Consider the following 21,511-nt stretch of genomic DNA (forward strand, 5'->3'; position numbering starts at 1 on the left):
GCCTGAGGAGGCAAGGTGGCAGCTGGATGCCACAGGAGAGTGTAGACAGATGCCCATCTTGTCTTTGGCTGCTGGGGGCATTTTCTAGAGGACAGGAACTCAAATTCAAGTTCATTTGAGTTACTATGCTAAAAAAGTACAGTCGACCATTGAACAGTGCGGGGGTTAAGAGTACCAGCCCCCCATGCAGTGAAAATATCCACATATAATCCCCAAAATTTAACTACAAATAGCCTACTCTTGACCCTTTATCAATAACAGTCAACTAACATATTATTTTGTATGTTACAGGTATTGTATACTGTCTTCTTACTGTCTTATTACTTCTATACTGTCTTATTAAGTAAGCTAGCAAAAAGAAATTTTATTAAGAAAATCATAAAAGAAAGTATGTTTAAAGTACTGTACTATATTTATCGAAAAAATTCACATGTAAATGGACCCTAGGGCACCTGGGTGGCTCAGTCAGTTAAGCATCTGCCTTTGGCTCGGGTCATGATCTCAGGGTCCTCGGATTAAGCCCCGTGTGGGACTCCCTGCTCAGTGGGCAGCCTGCTTCTACCCCTCCTCTCTGTTCCTGCTCTCTCTCTCTCTCTCACTATCTCTGTCTTTCTGTCAAATAAATAACATCTTAAAAAAAAAAAAAACTAAAAATTTTTTTTAAAATTAAAAAAATAAATGGACCCTAGCACTTCACACCTTTGTTGTTCAAGGGTCAGCTGTGTTCATATATCTTGAATTCTTAAAGAAAACCAACTCTGTTCATGCCCGCCTTTCTTTTTGGTCTATCATTCCCTTCACAGTCCCTTCCTGAGCAAGTATGGTCAACACTCTGGGCCTCCACTTCTCCACCATTCCTGTGCCCCTCAGACCACATATATTTTCTCGTCCTTGGTTGCCCCCCAGTGCTCCAGCCTCTCCTTGGTGCCCTGAAACAGAACACATCTCAGATTCCCACCTGTTTCCTCAAGTTCTCTCTTCTCTTGACTCCCTCACCCATAGCATCCAGCCCCTGGCCATCTGTGGGCACACCTGATTTGACATCTCAACATTCATAATTCAGTTTATCCACACCTCCCCCACCCCAGATCATTTTCCTTCTCCATTCCCCCAACTATCCAGATAAGCTAGAGATCTCCAAGCCATCAAAAAGATTTTAATATGGAAAATACTGAAAGGCCTAAAAGTTGTAAGAAAAATCACCTTGTAATTCTGCTTTTCTACGTTATGTAAAAAGGAACTTGCATTTCTGACCAAAATGGAGTAAACCACCCTATCTCTCCCACTGATAAAATTTAAAACCCTGGACAAAATGCAGGAAGTGAATGTCAGAATTCTGGAAGGCAGGTAAGAGTGGGTGTGCTGGGTAGAGAGAATGATAGGACTCTGAAGACCTCCCTGCAGGAGACCTCCCTGCCCTTCCACCAGGTATCAGCACCCCAGCTTGGTGATTCTCCAGTCCTGCTCCTCCTACTCCCACCTGCCACCAGGCCCAGCACCAACTCCACAGGACAGAGTTTGTCGGATGATCTTAGCCCTTCTCCCTCTGAGTGCCAGCAGCTAAGCAGCAAGCCCCTATATATGAAAGCAGTCCCTGCAGGGTGGAACACCTTGGGTTTTCTCATCCCTGCACTGGGCAAGTGCCACGGCAAACTGGAAGCTCTCATCCTGGTCGCTGTAGCAATGGCATCTTTTAGGGCAGAGCTCTTTTAATTCTTCCAACCCTACTCAGCAGAAAGGCAGCTACCTCCACCCATAGCCGCACCTAAGGCTCAGAGCCCTTTAGCTCTCCAGAAAGCTCACTAATAGAAATCCAGTCATGAAGCTACAGCCCCTCCACAGCAGTGGCAACAGTGATAGATGTGCTGGTGGTGGCCCCAAAGGCTTCTTTCTCTCACTACTCTGCCCTCAGGGATCCCAGTCATGAGAGCACACCACAGTATAAAGGCTAAACCCTGGTTTCCAGCCAGAGAACTTTGGGGGTGGAAATCTCAGAAAGGAGACACCTGAGAAAGGGTCCTTCACCTATGTGTATGAAGCCCAGGACTCATCTCCGTGTTGCACCTGCATGAGACCCACAAGAATCAGCAGAGCAAAACCTTTGAGAATTTTAACAGGACTGGATCTCAACATAAATATATGGGTCTCACTCAAAATATCTAGGATACAAACCAGAGGTATTCAAAATTCAAAAGAAATCAGGAGAACATAGAAAAAAGTGATCAGCAAATGCCAACCTTGAAGTGATCCAGACGTTAGCATTATTAGACACGTTATTTTTTATTTGTTTTTATTTTTAACAATGGTTTTCATTTTTAAAAAAACTCATGATTTTGTGGTTTTAAAAAAAACTGCTTGTTTTGTGCTCTCTTATGCTTGAATATAAAGCGCTCTGTGAATATTAGTAAGAGCCACCATATGAAATTTATTATTAACCATCTGTTTTTAGGCTCAAAGCTTTGCTGTGTTCTGTTTTAGCATTATAAACTGGAATTAAAGTTAGACAAAGACTTGAAAGCACGAAGTATACCATGTTCTATGAAGTAAGAGTGAGCACTCTTGAAATGAATGGAAAGAGAGAAATTCTCTGCAAAGAAGTAGAAGCTATTAAAAAAAAAAAAACAAGCATCTTTTAGAAAAGGAAAACATAGGAACAAAAATAAAAGAGTCATTAGAAGAAGCCAGTAGAATAGGGATCACAGATGAGCCCATGAACTTTAAAACAAATAAATAGGAAATACCTAGCTTGAGTATGAAAAGAAAAGAAAAAAAGCCTCAGAGACTTTGGAACAGTATTAAAACATCTAACATTCATATCACAGGAGTTCAGGAGGAGAAAAAAGATTTGAGCAGAAAAAAATATCTGAAGGAACAGTGACTGGAAACTTCCTAAATTTTTGAAAAACATGAATTTGCAGATCCAAAAAACTCAGGCAAATTATTTTTGCCTTTGTTTTAAAAAAGCTGTATTTGCATAGGTTTATTTCATCTTCTCAACAAATGGTTCTGGAACATATGAACATCCATAAGCAAAAATAGGAACCTTGACTTAAGTCTCACATCATGTACCATGATTAACTCAAAAGGGGGTCAATGAGTTAAATATAAAGTGAGACTATAAAATTTTCAGGAACTTTAGGAGAAAATCTTTGGAACATAGGACCAGGCAAAGAGTTCTTAGACTTGATAGCAAAAAATGATCCATAAGAGGAAAAATGGATAAATCGGACTTTACCAGAACCAAAAACTTTCGCTCTGCCAAAGACCCCATTAAGAGGATGAAAAGAAAAACTACAAAATGTGGGAAAATATCTGCAAACCACATATCCAGTAAAGGACTAGTATCTAAAATATACAAAGCATTCCCAAAAGTCAACAGTACAAAGCCAAAAAATACAATTCAAAAATGGGAAGAATTGGGAGCAGATATTTCACCAATGGAAATATACCAACAGCAAATTATCACATGAAAAGATGTTCAAAATCATTAGCCATTAGAGGAGCAACAGTTAAGACTATAATGAGATATCCTTACATATTAGAATGGCTGAAATACAAAAGCTAGAATGACCAGATGCTGGAGAGAATGCAGAGCAATTGGAGCTCTCATACACTGCCTGTGGAAATGCAAAATGGTGCGGTCACTTTGGAAAACAGTTTGGCAGCTGCTTACAAAATTAAAAATACAGTTACCTTGTGACCTAGCAATTCCACATATAAGTATCCCAGATAAATGAAAACTTAGGTGCACACAAAAGCCTGCCACATGAATGTTTATAGTAGCATTATTCATATTTACCAAAAACTGGATGCACCCCACATATCCTTCAGTCAACCAAACAATGGAATATTACTCAGCAATAAAAAAAGAATGAACTGTCAGTACACAGGATAACATCTTAAATGCATATGCTAAGTGAAAGGAACCCGTCTTGAAAGATTACAAATTGTATTAGTCCATTTGTATGACATCTGGATGAGGCAAAACTATAGAGATAGAACAGACAAGTAGATGTCAGGGGTTACTAACTCCCTACAAAGGAGTTAGTATTAGAGAACTCTCTGGGGTGTTGACATTGTTCTGCAAACTATTTGTGACTTTATACAAGAATCTAAGTGTGTTAAAACTCCTAGAACTCTTTAACAAAAAAACATGAGTTTTACTCTATGTAAATTTTAAAATAATCTTTTAAATGGCATAAAAAAGTGACCATCACCTCTTCACCCCTCTCTGAACCTCAGAAATCCCACCCAAAGAAAGAACCACCACCAGCTCCTTCTCGTGCCTGTTGCAGTCAGTGCTACATCATTATCAACATACATAAAGAGGCACACGAAACTTTTTTTTTAATCACAAAAATGCTGTACGTGTTGGCTCACAATTTGTATTTTTACTCCACCATAAGACATGGGTCTCTTTTCTGATCAGAATGAGTCACTTAATCTCATTCCCTTTAAGGGCTACGGAGTACACATACTGTATTTTATTTAACCATTCCGAACTGAAGGGCATTCTGAGCGCATTGAGTTTTGTGGGGTTTTTTTTTCCTTTTGCTGCAATAAACATTCTTATCTTTTTTATCTCAATGGAGTCACACTTTTGCTTCTCTAGGACAGATTCTTAAAAGGGGGCTTTCTGACTCAAGGGCATACACAGTTTTAACAGACAGCTTCAGATTGCCCCCCCCCCCATTAAGGTGGTACCAGTTTACACCTCTTGGCACAGAATAGAGACTTTCTCCCCCCTCTCATCAGCATGAGGTGTTTTCAGTCTATCTGTCACTTTTTTTTTTTTTTTTCAATCCGATGGATGAAAATGTCCTCTTTGGTCAGCAGGTCCTGGCCATGCTAACATGGAGTGCCTTTATCCTGCCCCTGAGTCAGCCCTCCTGGTTCTTAACCCACCACAGCACCTACCTACAACTCTCTCTTTCCCGATGTCGGTCTAACCATGGAGCTTTCCTCTTTAACCCTCTCGGTGCCTTCCCACTATATATGGGAATAAAAGTTAGATGCCTGGGGAAGGCATTTAAGGCTTTGTAGATTCTGGCCAAGGTCAACATTTCTGCCTTCCTAAGTCTGCCTGCTAACTCCTTCACTTCCTCTGACATCTCCAGCCCCACCCCTGCCACCAGCTCCCCTCCCCACTCTGCACACACCCCTGCTTGCCCCCGGCACACTCCGCATTCTTGAACTTGATCTTTAGCCCCCCTGAGCATATCCACGGTTTTGTTTTTCTCTGTGGAGTATCCATGCCGAGGGTCTCCTGGCCTACAGTGGTGTACAGTGCCATGGTTTGCAGGACAGCAAGGGCAAGGCACGGGGTTGGGTGGTAAGATTGAAGAGTGTGGATATGGAGGTTTTACTCCAAGGTCCCCCTTTGGGGGCTGTGGAATTCTGAGCAAGTGACTTTCTTAACCTCTGAGTCTTCATTTCCTCCTTTGTAAAATGAAGTTATTACTAATAGTAATACATGGGACAGCAAAAGCATTGTAACTACAAAATTTGCTGCAGTTTCCAGCAGCACAGTCATGTTTTCCTAAGGGTGTACCAAAATATCCTCATCTGAGCTGCATAGAACAGTTGTGGAAGGGGATTCTCTCTGTCCGGTTTAAACCAATGAAGGCGCCAACATGGGAATACAAGACCCCAAAGAGTAGGTGTGTGCAGAATATAGCACAATAGAGACTGTTTCTCCCTGCTGTTATCAGCATGAGGTATTGTCAGTCTATCTTTTTTTTTTTTTTCAATCCAGTGGATGAAAATATCTTCTTTGGTCAGCAGGTCCTGGCCATCCTAATGTGGATACCAGGAAGATACTGAGAATGTTCTGGTAACCATCTGGGGGCAGTATGATAGACTATAGGACATCAGGGTTATGCCGTGCTCTAAAACCTTTGCTCTAAAACCTGGCAGCCCAACCCCTAGGGTGTGGAGGGGCAGTGCCCCCCACTGTCCGTCTGCCGCACTAAAGTCCCACTTTTGAGTGCATGAAGCACTTTTCTCCAGGGCAGCCATGAACATCATGTGGGAACTGAAGCCCTCTGTGTGCTTAGCCCAGGGCTCAGTACAGTGGGAGACAAGTGGGCTTGAAGAGAGAAGGCAGCATCTTCATGACAGGAGGGGGCAAGTGTCCCGGGCAGAAGGTGCCAAAAGCCAGAGGGGTGAGGCCAGTCCAGGACTGCAGAAACTCCAGCGGGGATGCCCTTGGAGTGGATGTCCAGATACAAGGCAGGGGGCACTGGCTGATTTCTGGCAGGATTCGCCTGGAACAGGGACATCAGCCCAATTCCACAATTGGACCACCTGGTCAGTCAGGCCCTCTGTGTCATCCAGAAGACATCGTGGGCTCTCCAAGCCTCCCTCAGGCCAGACACTTGGAGCAGCATTGAAATTATTGGTTCCCAGTTCTTGCCGCAAATTGGGGTCATCACCTCCACGGGTTCAGGTTGATGGGTGCAGGGGGAGCCCAGACAATGGAGTGATAAAGGCCCTATAGGTGATCCTGATGTGAGGCCAGGGGTGAGAACACCTATTCTAACGGCAGCGCTTCTCAAACTTACAAATGTTTGTGAATCTCCTTTAAATGAAGATTCTGATTCTGATGAGGATAGTACTGCTGGTCTACAGACCAACATTTGAGTAGCAAGGATCCAAATCTGTGTTATCCAACATGGAACTGTTAGCTTCATGAGGCTGTTTTTTGTTTTGTTTTTGTTTTTGTTTTAATAAACTCAACGTGGGGCTCGAATTCAGGACCCAAGATCAGTTGCATGCTTCACCAACTTGAGCCAGCCAGGCACCCCACGTGTGGCTGTTTAAATGTAAACTTAAATGAATTGCAATTAAATTTGAAAAATCAGTTCCTCAGTCACACTGGCCGCATCTCAAGGACTCAGCAGCCCCGTATCTTGTGACAAGCCAGCAGCACAGGGATCATTTCTACCACTGCAGAAAGTTCCATTAGATGGCCCTGATTGGGGGCAAGTAGCAGTCTGTAAGGGTTGTGCTCTTCCCATAATACTTTCACCTGTTTCTCGGTGTGTCCGTCTCCCACACTACATCAGCTTCCCAAAGTCAGGGTCTACCCTAGATTTACCTACCGCTTAGACTCAGTATACAGGTAAAGAATGACAGTAATTGTTAATGTGTATTAAGCAGTCACTAAGTGCCAAAAATCATTATGTGCTTTCCATTTTAATTTCCAACAACAATCCTATTTTATAAATGGGAAAGCCGGAACGTAGCAAAAGAACTTGCCCAAAGGAACATAGCAGGTGACCTGGGGAGGGGAGTTTGGTGCCATGTCAACCTCCCCTGCAGCTGCGATCTTCACTGTTATGCCATACTGTGGTGGTTCTCAAATGGGGGCAACATTGTCCTCCAGCAGACATTTGGCAGTGTCTGGAGACTACTTGATTGTCACAGTTGTGGCAGGAGGGAGACACTACCAGCATCTAGTGTGAGGGGTTGAACATATCGCAGTGCACTGGACAGCCCCCAATACCTGAGAATCATCCAGCCCCGAGTCTCAATAGTGCCAAAGCTGAGTAACTATTGTTTGCCACTCAGTGAATAAGTTATCATGGGGAGAGAATGGTGTATAGGAAAGGGGGGGGTTATAATCCTTAACAGGAGATGATCTGAGATATAGTGAATGAAGAGTAAAGACAAAGCCTGTGTTCACGCCCCAGCTTTGTTACATATCAGACATATATGATCTTGGACAAGTCCATGAGATTCTGTGCTCCTGTCTCTGAAATGGGGCTTGAAAAGATTCTTACATAACAAGGAGGCTTGCGAGGGTCATTAGGAATATGATATTGCTCTGAAAATCAAGACTGAATAAACCCTAGCCGTGAACATTTCTTGGATGGGGAGAGATTTCCCTACCTGTCCAGGGCGAGTAAGGGAGGGCCAAGGGGTAACAGAAGAAGGAAAATCTAAGCTCTGTGGACAAGGGCCATCCCTAAAACTAATCACTTGTTCTCCAGTGGCCACTTGAGACAGATCTTAGAGAATTCCAGCTGTCCCTGGAGAGCCACAAGGAATCCAGGGTGGGTTGTTTGTGGACATGCTGAATTATAAGGGAGTGCCATGTAATAGAGTTTCACTCCTTCTTCCCCTTCATCTGCTGTAGCTCAAAATTATTTTCAGATCAGCAGTGCCTTTCTATCCCCATATCCTTATAAGGTCTCAGTTATATTACCTGGCAGGTAACAGACAGCAAGTGTCTCCATGGCCAGAGATGGACTTTGGCCACTGCCTTCTGCTCAGAGGCTGTTTTAATTGCACAGCAACAGGTGAGCAAATGAACTTTGAGTCCAAGCTTGTACATCCCAACTCTTTGTCCTTGAGCTTTGTCTCTGGCTTCTGGGGTCTCCACTTTGAGATGAGGGGATCGGGCTGGACAGCTTGGGAATGTCTGCCAATCTTGCCCTTGCACACTGGGTATCTGTACCGGAAATTAAGCAAAGGGCTTGGCAAAGCATCTGATGCCTCGGGTGCCCCCAATAAATATGCCTGCACATGACCAGGTTCCCAACCTCACACATCCAAATCCAGATATGATTCACACATTGGTTTTTGTTTCTAAATGTTTTTTTCACATATTTTTTTACCTGGGAGCAATAGAGCCCTAAAGCAGTTGTAACTAGTGCCATAGCAACAAGAAGAAGAAAAGCAAAGCAGACCCCAGGCCCCCACTGGGGGAAAGACTCACATAAATTGCCACTGTGGAGGCCTGTGAACACCCCTGCCCTTGGGCAAGGACTGACCACTCCCCACTGGGGAATATGCTGTATTATCAGACCCTCATGAATGCTGGCATTGGGAAGCCTTTTTTTTTTTTTTTTAAAAGATTTTATTTATTTATTTGACAGATCACAAGTAGGCAGAGAGGCAGGTAAAGAGAGGGGGAAGCAGGCTCCCCGCTGAGCAGAGAGCCTAATGCAGGGCTCCATCCCAGGATCCTGAGATCATGACTTGAACTGAAGGCAGAGGCTTACCCCACTGAGCCCACCTAGGTGACCCGGGAAGCCTTCTGACTCCACTGGCCCTTTCCCTAGGCCTAATCACTTGTAAAACCGTGACACCCTGAGAGTTAGCAGTATTGTTTGACCGAGTGTGCCCCACTTCAGTGAGCAAGCGTGACATGCTCTGTGGAGACTGACTGTGATACCAGGAAAAGGGGGGGCAGTCCTGGCCCTCATAGGCTCTCACAGCTTATGATATAAAGAAGCTACCAGGACCATTTAAAAAAGCAGTGGCATTTTTTTTTTTTTCCTGTCATGTGGGAAAGAGATTGTGAAGATTGTGAGAAAGAAAATCTGTAGTTCTGAAGGTGGGTCTCAGGAGCTGGGGTGGGGAAGAGATCCCCGCAGTGCCTCCTGACTGAGAGGAGGGAAAAGCCGGGAGGGCAGTTTGGCCCTGGTGGCCGGGAAGGAGGTTTCCAGACACAGTTGCTATCTTCTTGAGAGCTCCCTTTTGCCATCAGGCTGTGAGCTGTGTTTAGAGAGATCTGTTCTCTGTCTTGCTGAGCTGTGGAGTCTTATTTTGGAGAGGAAATGGAGGAAGGGGGATTCAGGGTAAACCTTCAGAGGCTGGAGCTAAGAAGGAGGTGGGCTGGGTGAGGAGGGACAGCAGTAGGAAAGGCAACTGGTCCAAGGACCTCCTGGTGCTTTTGAGGGCTGATGGGATATGAAGAGGATGGAAAGGTTCTGCTGATGAGGGAGGGGGAGAATGCTGGCCTCCTCTGGCAGTAGCCTTGCCTAATTGCAGTGTAGAAACAGCTCCATGGTGCAACCTTGCCTTGTTTCTGTATTTGGACAGGCAGCTGGACCCTTCCTCCTTGCTATCCAAGCACCAAGTGAGTCCTGATGATATTAGATAGTTTTTGTGGGTTGTTTTGTTTGCTTTTTCTAAGAATGATACACGTGCAAAGAAAGGCACAGGTATGTGTGCAGCTCAATGAATTTTCACACACCCAAAACCCCAGACAAGAAACAGAATGAGACCAGTGCCCCAGAGGCCCCTCATACTCCCTGCCCCAGACTCTGGAACTCATTCCTGGACCATGGACCACAGACCACGGACCACATGTTAGCTGTTGAAGGGTCCCTCTATTGCTGATTACTCTTTCAGAAAAGCCTGTGCGCGGGGCCCTGGAGAGAAGTGTTAGCTTAGAAACAGCCTTCCTGTCTATAGACTCAGCACCTGCCATGGCCTGGTGCCTCGTGGGCATTAATCAGGTACAGCTGATTCTCATTATTTAGAGTAGTTACGCTCCATAAAGTTGCTGTGAATACTGAATTAGTGAATACCAAACCACTGCTCCTAGAAGAAACAGAGTAGAAATCAGAGTAGTGAGCCTCTGATTACATTTTGCCAACTGATCAGCACATAACCTAGTTTTATGTGTGTCTCTGTTTAAAGACACCATACTATATGTATTATTCATTAATTACCATCTAACTCACAGCCAGCAAAACCGAAAGCTCAGCCTGATGAGATGAACTTCATCTGACGAACGTATTTTCTTCGTGAGGCTGCTCACAGTCTTCTTAACACATTAGCAGTAGATGTGGGGGGTATTTTAGACAGCAAAATTACAAAAAAAAAAAAAAAAAACCAAAACCACAAAAATGCAAAAAATGCGGCACTAAGTTTACCGCGAAAAGGATATTTGTTTATAGTATGAAAGGAGAAACAGGAAAGAAACAGAGTCCCCTTGTTTGACGTCAGCTGGGACCATGCTCGCCCAGATATTCAAATTTTTCACCGCTCTGCACATGTCTGCAGATGACCATGAAGGGTCACAAGAACCCATCTGGGCATTACAAATACATTTTAACGAGTAGGCGAATTCACAAACACAGAATCCACAAGTAGTGAGGACCAACTGTATTGGTTGAATGAGAAAAGGAAGGAATGGCAATTCGTTTAATTTGGAGGTAGAACTAGAGCACAGCCCTATCACACATCATTCCGTGAAAAGCCCTTACTTCCCGAATACTCAGCGCTGTGTTGAGACAGATGCTGACATGAGAATTACAAGCCCAAGTTCTACTATAAGATAGCCCAGCCTGGCTCACGGGCAGAACTGGTTAGGAGCGACTGCAGACTTAGCCAGCATGTATTGATCAGGCACTGTCTGTATAAGCTGAGACCGACAGTCAATCAATAAATGCTTTAAAAAAAAAAACAAAAAAACCCTCACCTTTCATGTAGGAAGCCTGGCATAAATCCTCAGCATAGATGAGGCCCCACATGTCTCCAGAGTCCAGGATGCCACCCCGACTCCAGCAGTCCCCGTCATCGCCCCCATGTAAACCAGAGTGGTGGCAGAGGACCTGGAGGGGAGACTGAGCCAGAGAGTGTTTGCTGTTACTGCAGCACCACGGCACGATTCTGGCTGCTTCTGGCTGTGACAGATGTTAACGATGCATGCACTTTAGAACAGAAATCTTAGAGCCTAAACTCGGGCCTTTCCTTCTGCAAAGAGTGTTTTGAAAAGCTGGGAATGAGCCGTTGATACGTATTTTTAAGATGACAGCATAACGGAAAAGGATTCGAAGGAGCGTGCCAAAGTGTTATTTAGCACAACTCTCCTGGGTTATTGATTTATGGGAAACTTTCTTCTCCTTCTTTACACTTTTATCTGCTTTCTGAATTTGTACGGTGTGCGTGTGTACTTTTATAAACAAGGAAGACATTTGAGGAGACAAGGACACACACAGCATCAGGTTAACGTCTGTTTGAACCGTCACGGACCGTGTCCTTGGGAACCAAGAGTCAGCCTGGCCCCCTGCCCAGGCAAAAGGCTGAAGGACAACCCAGTGCTTGCTTTGGGTTTTCTTTTGTTTTGTTTTATCACAGGAGAGGACACTGGCAAAAGGCTTCCTGGCCGCCATCCTGTCCTGGCTGGAATTTGACCAAAGGCTGCCTCTCTCCTCAAGCAGCAATAACAACAGAGTAACAACAGCACCCGCCGCAGGGCAGCTCACCCTCTCTGGCTCACACAGAGCGAGACGCTGTGCTGAGTGCTTCCTGTGGATCATCCCATCACATAGGAGGCAGGGATGGTAGATGAGCTCGTGCAATCTTCAGTCCCTCTAAGAGGGGCACACGCTGCTCCTTTCCTCATTTTACACTAAAATTGAGTCACAGAGAGGTTCTGGAATTTGCCCCAAAGCACCTTGCTAGCCCGAGGCCTTATTCCTAGACATGGAGGCCCTAGGGCCACATCAGTAGCTGCTGTTTCCTGGCCCCAGGGAGGAAGCAGTCCTCATTACCACAGCCTACTGAACCAACCCCAAGAACAAGAACGCTTGGAAATGAATGCTAGAACAATAAATATACTTTTCAGACTAAACTCTTGAGGTGGGAGAGCATATCAAGAAAAAGGAATCTGGAGAAAAGCTTATGTATAAACTCATAGCCTCCCTCTTTGACAGAACATATCCTCAAAATAATAACAACAAAAAAATTGGTTTCCCCTACCAAAAGTTGCCCTCCTATGAAATTAAGTTATTTAAGGCAAGCTCTGTGGCTGTCACAACTTCCTGCATCGAGACCATTCTGTCTTCCGGAAATTTTACCCTACATATGCTGTGCAACAGGTCAAGTTTGCAATCTTTCTTTCCAGGGGAGATGTGTTTGGGGGAGTCCCTCTCCTTTGGGCTCTCAGTAAGGGAGATCACACAGATACAGACATGAACTGATAGTTCCCTGTGTGTGAGAGCCGTTCCTGGGCTGTCCATGGTAAACCCAGACATAACTGACAGCTTACAAAACCTTTTGTCACTTAAGGAGGAGAAATTGAGATGTCAGAGCCCTTTAGCCAAATCCCCAGAAGATTAAGGTTGTCTGTGTTGAGGCAGAAAGAAGTAAACAGAGGAGTGTTTTCATCTCCTTTTAGTTAATCTACTGCCACATCTATATTATCCTGGGATTAATGACATTTTGAACATGCTTAATCTCAGAAGCTATTTTATGGTTGAACCTTGACCCTACAGTATTCATGCTGTAGAGCTATCACCTAGGAAGTTTTTTGGCATCTGAAACTTGTGTTATCCTGAACACTACCTGTGTCTTCGATGCCCTTCTCCTCCCATTCCTTGTGGAGTATGGCACATGCACCCTCCCTCAACCCTTGCCCCTACTGTGGCGCCAAGTGCAGGGAAGGGTGTGCAGACCACCTGGGCCTTCCACCACAGATCAGAACAGAGTCTCTTCCAGATGCTCTGCCTGGGCTGACCTGGGACAGGTACTTATGTGGGTTACATGAACCTCCGGGTGGAATTGCAGGCCTCTTTAAACCCTGGTACAATGGCAGGATGCTTCGTGGCTTTTCTCCCTCCTACCCCGGGGTCTGGAATCTCGCCCACCCCTCCTCCCTGTGCCCTCCACCCAGGAGGCTGCCCCTGGACCGTCCTGTGAAAGGTAGAGGCTGTCAGGGTCCGTGTGGCCTGCTTGCATTCCTGACAAGGAGCAAAGTGGGCAAGGACAGAGTACAGGATACAAGGAAAGGCCATTTACTTCCAAAAGAGAAGTGATTGGTGAAAGATCTTGGCCTTATGCCAGGCCCGGGTTTGGGGAGGCTGCCGTTGTAGGTCACTTGATCCCACATTGGTCCAGGACAGGTGCAGTACTCACTCACTCCCATGTGTCTGCCCGTGAACGCTGGAGGCATGTGTCCACGCTTACACACAGAGGACACCCAGAAACGTGGCTGCCCGCTGACAGGCAGAACAGAGGCCCGTGCCCCTTCCCTGCTTGGGATGAAATCTGCTAGCATTCTCTCAGTGTGAGGAAGGAAAAACCACCTCTTGCCTAGCCTGACCTGGTTGCATTGTTTACAGGACTGCTGTTTCCGTAAGCACACTGGACAGAAGAACAGGATATGCCCCTGGTCCCCGAGGACCCCCAGCCTCAGTCTGCCCTTGGAATCCCCTGCCTTGCCGTAGACCTCCCATCAGCACGGTCCGTAGGAGTGCCACAGAGCCCCTGTTCTACGAAACCTTTGCCAGTGATTTTTTAAATACTTATTTTGGCTCAGATAGTGTTTAGGATTTCATCAGGCCTGTCTTGTGCCCTTGTGATGAGAGTGATATGTATGTCCATGGCGCAACACAGCTCCGAGGGTCTGGGGAGCCACCCAGAGCACTCAGAGATGCTGCTCAGCCTCCACTTTAAAACTTAGGATGGGAATTTTCTCTCTGTGCACACTTTGTCTTGACAGAACTATTCAGAATATTTTGGTGGCTGAGGTAATGACTTTGAACCCATAGTGAAAGCCCTCTCTCCGGTAGGCCTGTGTTGTGGCAAAGTCTCGGGGAGAATGGTACCATCAGACATCTCTCTTGGGCCAGGAGGGAGCAAAGCACGACTGTCACTGAGTGTGAGGAAGAAATCAAAGGAGAAGTGGAAAGAAACCTGTTTAAGAAAAAAATTTAAGTCCAGAAAGACCATGAGGACTCCCTGGAATGAGAGATTGAGATTAAGGGATGAGAAATGCAGACTTTCTGTAAAATATGGAACCGCCTTGTGTGTGCATTGGGTTCTCTGGACAAGAGTTCTAATAATAAATAAATGAGCTGATATTAGAACACTGCAGGGTGCATAGTCTCTGGGGTGTGTCTGTTGAGTAAATAAGAAGTTCTAATGACCAAAAGCATAGATCGGTGAGGTAGACGGTGAACGAGCAGACATATTTAGCACCAAGCTGTGAGGAAAATCTCTTGAGAGTCACAGAAGGATTCAGAAAAGGAGAGCATGTTCAGCTAGGCTGCACAGAGAAGGCTTCATGGAGGAGGCAGCATCTGGACAGACACTTCATAGGCAAACAAGGATGATTCTGGAACAGGGTGTCCAGTCCCTCATCACCTCCTAGACTGTGGCCACAGCTTCCCTCCTCTCCTTCTAGCCTCCCATCCCTTTCCAGTCAGACTCCTTCTCCACACAGCCTCCAGGGTGTCCCCTTGGCTCAAACCCCATGGCTCCCCATGATGGACAGGAGAAAGACCAAGAAGACCCTTCTCAGTTGCCTCGTACCTGATCATTCAGCCCCTCACGGCCAGCCTGCCCACAACTCTGCCTTCTGCCCCCCTCACCTGGGAGACCTTTCCTTACCCCTCTTCTCAGCCTGGAAGGTTCCTTCTCCAGGTCCCAACCCAGACACCACTTCACCTGCCACGTACCAGTGTCAGGCCCTTCCTCACCCAGCACTTAGTAAACTCTAGCATCTTCCAGTTTCCACCACAGCTGCTTATTTGTATTTAGTCTCCCCCAATAGACTGAGATTTTGACAGAACAGACAGTTGGTGGTTTATTTTTCCACCTTAGCATTTAACACAGTCCTTAACACATTAACCCTGGAAGGAGGGATGGCAGGAAGGATGGAAGGAGCAGGGGGGTAGGCAGGAGGAGCAAGAGAGCAGAAATGTTGGGCTCTGGCTAACAGAAAGGATTATACACTTAGAAGTAGTCTGAGAAGATCCGAGTGTTGAAATCAAGCATGGAACAGAGAACATTTGGGGGAAGAAGAGATGAAAGTTAAGGGTCAGGAAGAAGGAGGAATTCCCAGGTTTGGGAGCAAGAGTCCTGGACAAGGACCTGGAGAGGGCATGCCCATGGAGGGCAGGCCTCCAAAGCAAGGTTATGCAGCTTCATCAGTGCTGCGAGGGATAGAGCAGATGGAGAATGGGGAGACCTCAGGATTTATGGTTTAGCAGTCAGGTAGATGAAGAGAACAGCATTTGTTGTGTGGCCCCATCAGGAGTTAGCTAAAGAGACACAGGCCGAGGCCACTGGAGGGTGGAGAAGAACAGAGGATGGTGAGGCTCAGTGGAGACAGTTCCTTTCTTTGAGCCATGGGAGAGCCAGACACTTTGCAAAGCATCAAGGAAGAGAGGAGAGCCAGGGAGAGCCTGAAGAGGCAGGAAGGGTCAGGGGGCGAATGGAAGAGATGGAGCAGGATTCCCTGGGGACCAGTCCAGGGGGGTGGAGGCCCCAGGGAGCAGCCAGGAGAGTGGGAACCATTCCCAGCTGTCCAGGCCAGGGAGAGGTCAGTGTGTGAAGCCAGAGGCCCTTCCCAACTCTGACATGAAACTGAAGCTTGCCAAGCTGTGGCTGCTGTCCCCTCTTTGGGGCAGCTGCATTTAATATTTTGTGGCTCAGACTAGAAGAGCATCATCTCTCTGATGCATCATTAAATGAGAAACCAAGTCCCCTAAAGAAAAGTAGAAGTCTTGCCAGAAAGGCTCCTGGGTTCTCTTTCCTCCTGCTTCACCCATCCTGGCCTGAGGCCCCTGTGTGGACAGAAAGAAAGAGACTGCAGGCTGAACTGGAGGCAGGAACAAGAACAAATAGAGTCATATCCTATCACAGCAGAGCAAGGGGCGGCAAATGTCAGGCCACCAAGAACAACACCACAAACTCATCCCAGACCCCTGCATGCGTTGCTGTGACATGGATCCTGCCTTCCCCTTGCCAACCAAGATGTTGAAGGGGAAGTGTAAAGGGCTAGGGCCAGGCATAGGGGGATGCCTTTTCTTTCCTTTCCTTTTCTTTTTTAGTTTTTTTTTTCTTTTCTTACTTTCTTTCACCTTCCTTTCTTCCTTCCCTTCCTTCCTTTTGTTCAGTTAGCCACTGTATAATATATCATTAGTTTTTGATGTACTGTTCAATGATTCATTAGTGACATATAACTCCCAGTGCTCATGACAGCGCGTGCTCTCCTCAATACCCATCACCCAGCTACCCCCTCCCCTCCAAAACTCCCAGATTGTTTCTAGGGGGTCCAGAGCCTCTCCTGGTTCATCTCCCTCTCTGATTTCTCCCCCTTTGGATTTCCCTCCCTTCCCCTGTGGTCCTCCGTGCTATTGCTTATGTCCCACATATGAGTGAAACCAGATGATAATCGTCTTTCTCTGCTGGGCTTACTTCACTTTGCGTAATCCCCCCCAGTCCCATCTATGTCAATGCAAATGTTAGGTATTCATCCTTTCTGATGGCTGAGGAATAGTCCCCTGTGTATATGGACCACGTCTTCTTTATCCTTTCATCGGTTGAAGGGCATCTCGGCTTCTTCCACAGTTAGGCTATTGTGGGCATTGCTGCCATGAACATTGGGGTGCACGTGCCCCTTCTTTTCACTATGTCTGTATCTTTGAGGTAAATACCCAGCAGTGCAATTGCTGGGTCATAGGGTAGCTCTTTTCTCAACCTCTTGCTGCATCTCCCCCTCTTACACTGTCGGTGGGGGTGCACTTCTGTCTTTGTTTTGTGTGGGGACAGGCAAACATTCCGAGAGGCAGGGTCATGGCGAACCTTCAGATTCAGTGTACTTTTGATATACCTGTGAGAAGCCACTATTTAATCCATAGGTTTCCTTGAAGAAAGTTTTAAAGGCACCATTTCTCTCCTCTCCAGAACATTAAGGAAAACCAGTGTGGCTCTTGTGGTGTGACTCTCTGCAAAAGGAAGGTTATGTTTACAGTTAAAAAAAAAAAAAAAAAGAATAACCGTGTGTCTGCAAAACTTCCAGGCAAATCAGGAATCACGTAGTATGTACTAGCCCAAAATGACAGGCTTATATTAAAGAAATCTTATCTATTTATGTACTTACTTTTATCTCATTCCAGAAAGTATTCCGTGGGAGGAAGGTGGCTTTAAAATGTGCGTGTAGGAACAGCTGCGTTTAATATTTTGTGGCTCAGACTAGAGGAGCATCATCTCTTTGATGCATCTTTAAGTGAGAAAACCAAGTCCCTTAAAGAAAAATAATAGTCTCTCCAGAAAGGCTCCCGGGTTCTCTTTCCTCCTGCCTCACCTATCCCAGCCTGCAGCCCCTCTGTGCAGTGTTCTCTGTGTGGGAGAAGCCAAAGGTGAGATGCGACAGGGGCTGGGATGTTTTGCGTAACCTTGTGTCTTTACCCACAGAGAAGGGTCCTCCTCCTGCAGCTGAGGGCCAGCCTGCACCACCCTGGATCACCATCGCTCGGCAGAAGCGACGAGGGACCTCAGACCAGCCCCCAAACCAGGAAGACAAGCCTGGGGCCCGCACCTTGAAGTCTGAAATAGGAAAGCAAGCCAAGGCACCCGAGAGAGCCCAGGTGCTTAGAGCAAATGCTTTCTGTCTCTGTAGGTACAGGAGGGACAGGGCAGCTGGAGCTGGGGCCTGGCACCCCCACGCATTCTGTTTGTTCATCCCCGGGACCCTTGCCTGTGATGATTGCTGATGTCTGCCCCCTCTGTGTGCTGCGCTGTTAGAAGCGGCTGGATTGCTGAGGCAGTGGACACAGCTCTCTTCTCCCTGCCTCCTAGGCAACACAGCTCAGCATCAGGAGACATGGAACAGGGTAAAAGAACTTCTCAGTTAGAAGCTTGGAGACCATGTCAGCAGCTCCATCTTGGCTCGTTGTGTGGTGATGGCGAGCCCTGCTTTTATTGCTCTGCTGGCTGCCTGCTGGGGCTCCTTGTTCCTCACCTTGAGCTGGAGAGCTGGGACCTGGGTTTCTGCTTCGCACTTGGGATGGAAACAGTGTTCTCAACCCCAAGCAACTACACTTAGAAGCAGGATGAGACCCACAGCTTTTGTATTCCCCTGAATAGCCACCATGATAAACCCATAAGTGTGTTTCAGCCATGTGAGAAAATGAGCCTGAACCTGCGATAGGACCTGCTTCCCTTCATTGGAACAAAACCTCCATCATACCTAACTTGAAAACCTTCCTGCAGGGAAGGGAATTTATAAAGCCAATTAACCCATCATCTTGGTTTGGGGCATCCACCTTCATACCAGGTATCACAAATCTCAAAACTATTTCACTTTGACACAGTTCACTCTGACTTTTAAATAGAATCCCTGCCATCCAACATGTGGGGCTGAGGCCAGTTGGGATAGAGCAGAAGCCATGATGTCTGTGTGGGCTGAACACAGGACCCCACATGCCATCTGAGTCTGCCATTCTAAAGGCCCCTCTCAGCAAGGGCACAAGTCAACTCTGCCAAGAGACTACCAGGGGCACGACTCATCTTTGTCTAGAAATGCCATAGTCAGTTGCCTTTCGCTATGTTTTCCCCCTGTGGGATTCTCAGGTGACCAAACAGTATGCATCTCTCTTGTGTCTTAATAGGAGCCCATGAAGCCAGCCGACTTCATCCGCAGCAAGTCTTTCCTGGTGGCTCCTGCCAAGCCCTCTGGGGACCGGAGGCAGGGGACAAAGCTCTGCCTCCAGGAGGGGCTGCAAAGAGGAATCTCGTTGTCCCATCAGAACTTGGGTAAGAAGCCTGCAAGCAGTACCAGACACTGAGATGCTTTTCCAGGATTGGTCTTGCACTTTTTGTTTGTTTTATTTTCTTTTTCCAAATCACTTCGCCACATTGATTTTTTAAACAGCTTTTACTGACATGTCATTTAGGTGCCATAAAATTCACCTGTTTTAAATGTACAGTTAAGCAAGTATATATTGACAGTGAGAATATATTTACTGACATGTACAACCATCACAATCCAATTTTAGAACACTTCTCTCACCCTAAAAAGAAACCTTATGCCCATTTACAGTCATTCACCATCCCCAACCCCAAGGCTAGGCAACTGCGAATCTACTTTCGGTCTCCATATGACTTGTCTTTTGGGGACATTTCTCATAAGTGGAATCATAAAATATGTATTCTTTTGTATCTGGCTTCTTTGACCAAGCATAGTGTCTTCAAGATTCATCTCTATTGTCGCATGTATCTGTATCTTTAAATTTATTTTTCCCTGTGGTAAGACACATATGACAAAATTTACCATCCTAGCCATTTGTCAGTATACAGTTTGGCAGTGTTAAGAATATACACACTGTGGTGCAAACCAATCTTCAGAGTTCCTACAGTTTTATTCTGGAAGTTTCTCTCACCTCACTGTGTTGCTGGAACTGTTTTTGAGCCTGCTGTTCTTAAGACTTTTTATTATATAAATTATTCTATGCCTAAATCTTCTTTACATGTTTGTGCATTAATGGATTTTACATTTGAGACCACAGTTAAGACCTTGATGTATATTTTAAAGAAACACAAGAGGCTTAAGTGGAAATCCAAACTCATTTCTCATGTTTCTGTTTGTTTTGTCTTCTTTCCAGCAGCTCAGTCTGCAGTGATGACGGAGAAGGAATTGCATCAGCTGAAGAGAGCCAGTTATGCCAGTGCAGATCAGCCATCCTGGATGGAACTTGCCAGAAAGAAATCTCAAGCTTGGAGTGACATGCCCCAAATTATAAAATAGGCTGACAGCCTGCTGCTAAAGAATGTCCACTTCCTTGACGGGTCATTGAGTCAAAAACTGCCAGTAAATCAAGGCAAACAAACTGTGAAACTGAAGAGTGATTTTATCATCAAGTTAGGGGAGAGTGAGCTTGGGGAAGAGGAAGGAACCAGGCCAACAAAGACAGACACACAGCCACAATCCTGGGCCAGAGGTGCCCTAAAACAAGAACACCATTGAAAAGGGCCAGGAACAAGGTCCTGTGCCCAAAGGTATGAATGTGAAGCTTTGAGGATCGCCTTGATAAAGAAGGCTCGGACAGGAAGAGAGTGGCAGTGAACCATGAATGCCTACGTCAGGAGCTCCTGCAAGGTCAGAGGAGAAGGTCTTCCAGGGGAACGTGTGTCTGTGCTTCCACCTGAGATCAACCTGTGTGTCTGGTTCTTGTCTTGCCTGTGGATCCCATCTTCTCCTTTCATGTTCACTATTAGGCATGACATTTTTGGTAAAACAGGGATGCCGTTTCCAAGAGCAGCTATAAAACCGTCTTCCTGAAGATAGTCACTCTACGAAGGAGTGGAAGGAACATAGCCGGGTTCATCAATTCACAGACTGTTTCCAAAAATAATTTTTAAACTTTTCCACAAGGCATCTGTGTCCTTAACCATTGCACAATGTATTGCCTGTTCAATAAAAGGTTTCAAACATGCCTCTGTCATACACGTAAATGTTCTTTCTTGGAGAATGTCCTCCAGCAACAAGTGAAATGCAGTGTATAGAATTTCTGTGTGTGTGTGTGTGTGTGTGTGTGTGTGTGTGTGTGTGTGTAATTCAGTGTGTGTGTACTGTAGAATCTCAGTTGGATTGATCTGGGGTTTTTTGAGATTCTTCTTTTTTCTATAAAATTTCAGTGTTATTTTTGGAAGATAATGTGGGGTATTTTTTTTTCTTGTTTTCATCTACTTGGTACAACATTTAAAAATATAAAATTTCTAAAAAGTTGTAATTCTTGAGTATCAAATTAATCTAACCTGCACATTTCTGTTGAAAACTAGGTTATCAGTGTCTTAGCCCGGATGACCCATGAATGTAGAATGTGGAGAAGCCAGCAGAGGAAGAGTGTATATTTAGGATCTCAGAATTGTGTCTCAGTTATATAATACCTCTATTTTTAAAAATATTTCCAATTTGTTCCTTTGAACAAGCTAATCTTCATAAGAATATGTACAGCTGGGAGCACGTAGCCACCAAAATCAG

The 21,511-nt window shown here is 45.6% G+C and overlaps 1 protein-coding gene across 7 annotated transcripts in view; it reads left to right on the top strand.

The window, feature by feature from the left end:
* CRACDL (CRACD like) overlaps positions 1–20,963 on the top strand; it is a 131,121-nt gene extending 110,158 nt beyond the window's left edge. For 5 of the 7 annotated variants that reach the window (XM_082746778.1, XM_082746783.1, XM_082746780.1 and 2 more), the window contains 3 exons: positions 17,944–18,116; positions 19,140–19,284; positions 20,133–20,963. In XM_082746778.1, the coding sequence (XP_082602904.1) occupies positions 17,944–18,116; positions 19,140–19,284; positions 20,133–20,275 (461 nt within the window). In that variant the 3' untranslated portion in view covers positions 20,276–20,963. The remainder of the gene's footprint in view (positions 1–17,943; positions 18,117–19,139; positions 19,285–20,132) is intronic. The other 2 variants (XM_082746781.1, XM_082746779.1) reach the window with 1 other exon arrangement.
* The last annotated feature ends 548 nt before the right edge of the window (positions 20,964–21,511 follow it).

This window comes from Mustela nivalis (genome assembly GCF_964662115.1).
Source record: "Mustela nivalis genome assembly, chromosome: 8".
In the NCBI taxonomy this organism is placed as follows: domain Eukaryota; kingdom Metazoa; phylum Chordata; class Mammalia; order Carnivora; family Mustelidae; genus Mustela; species Mustela nivalis.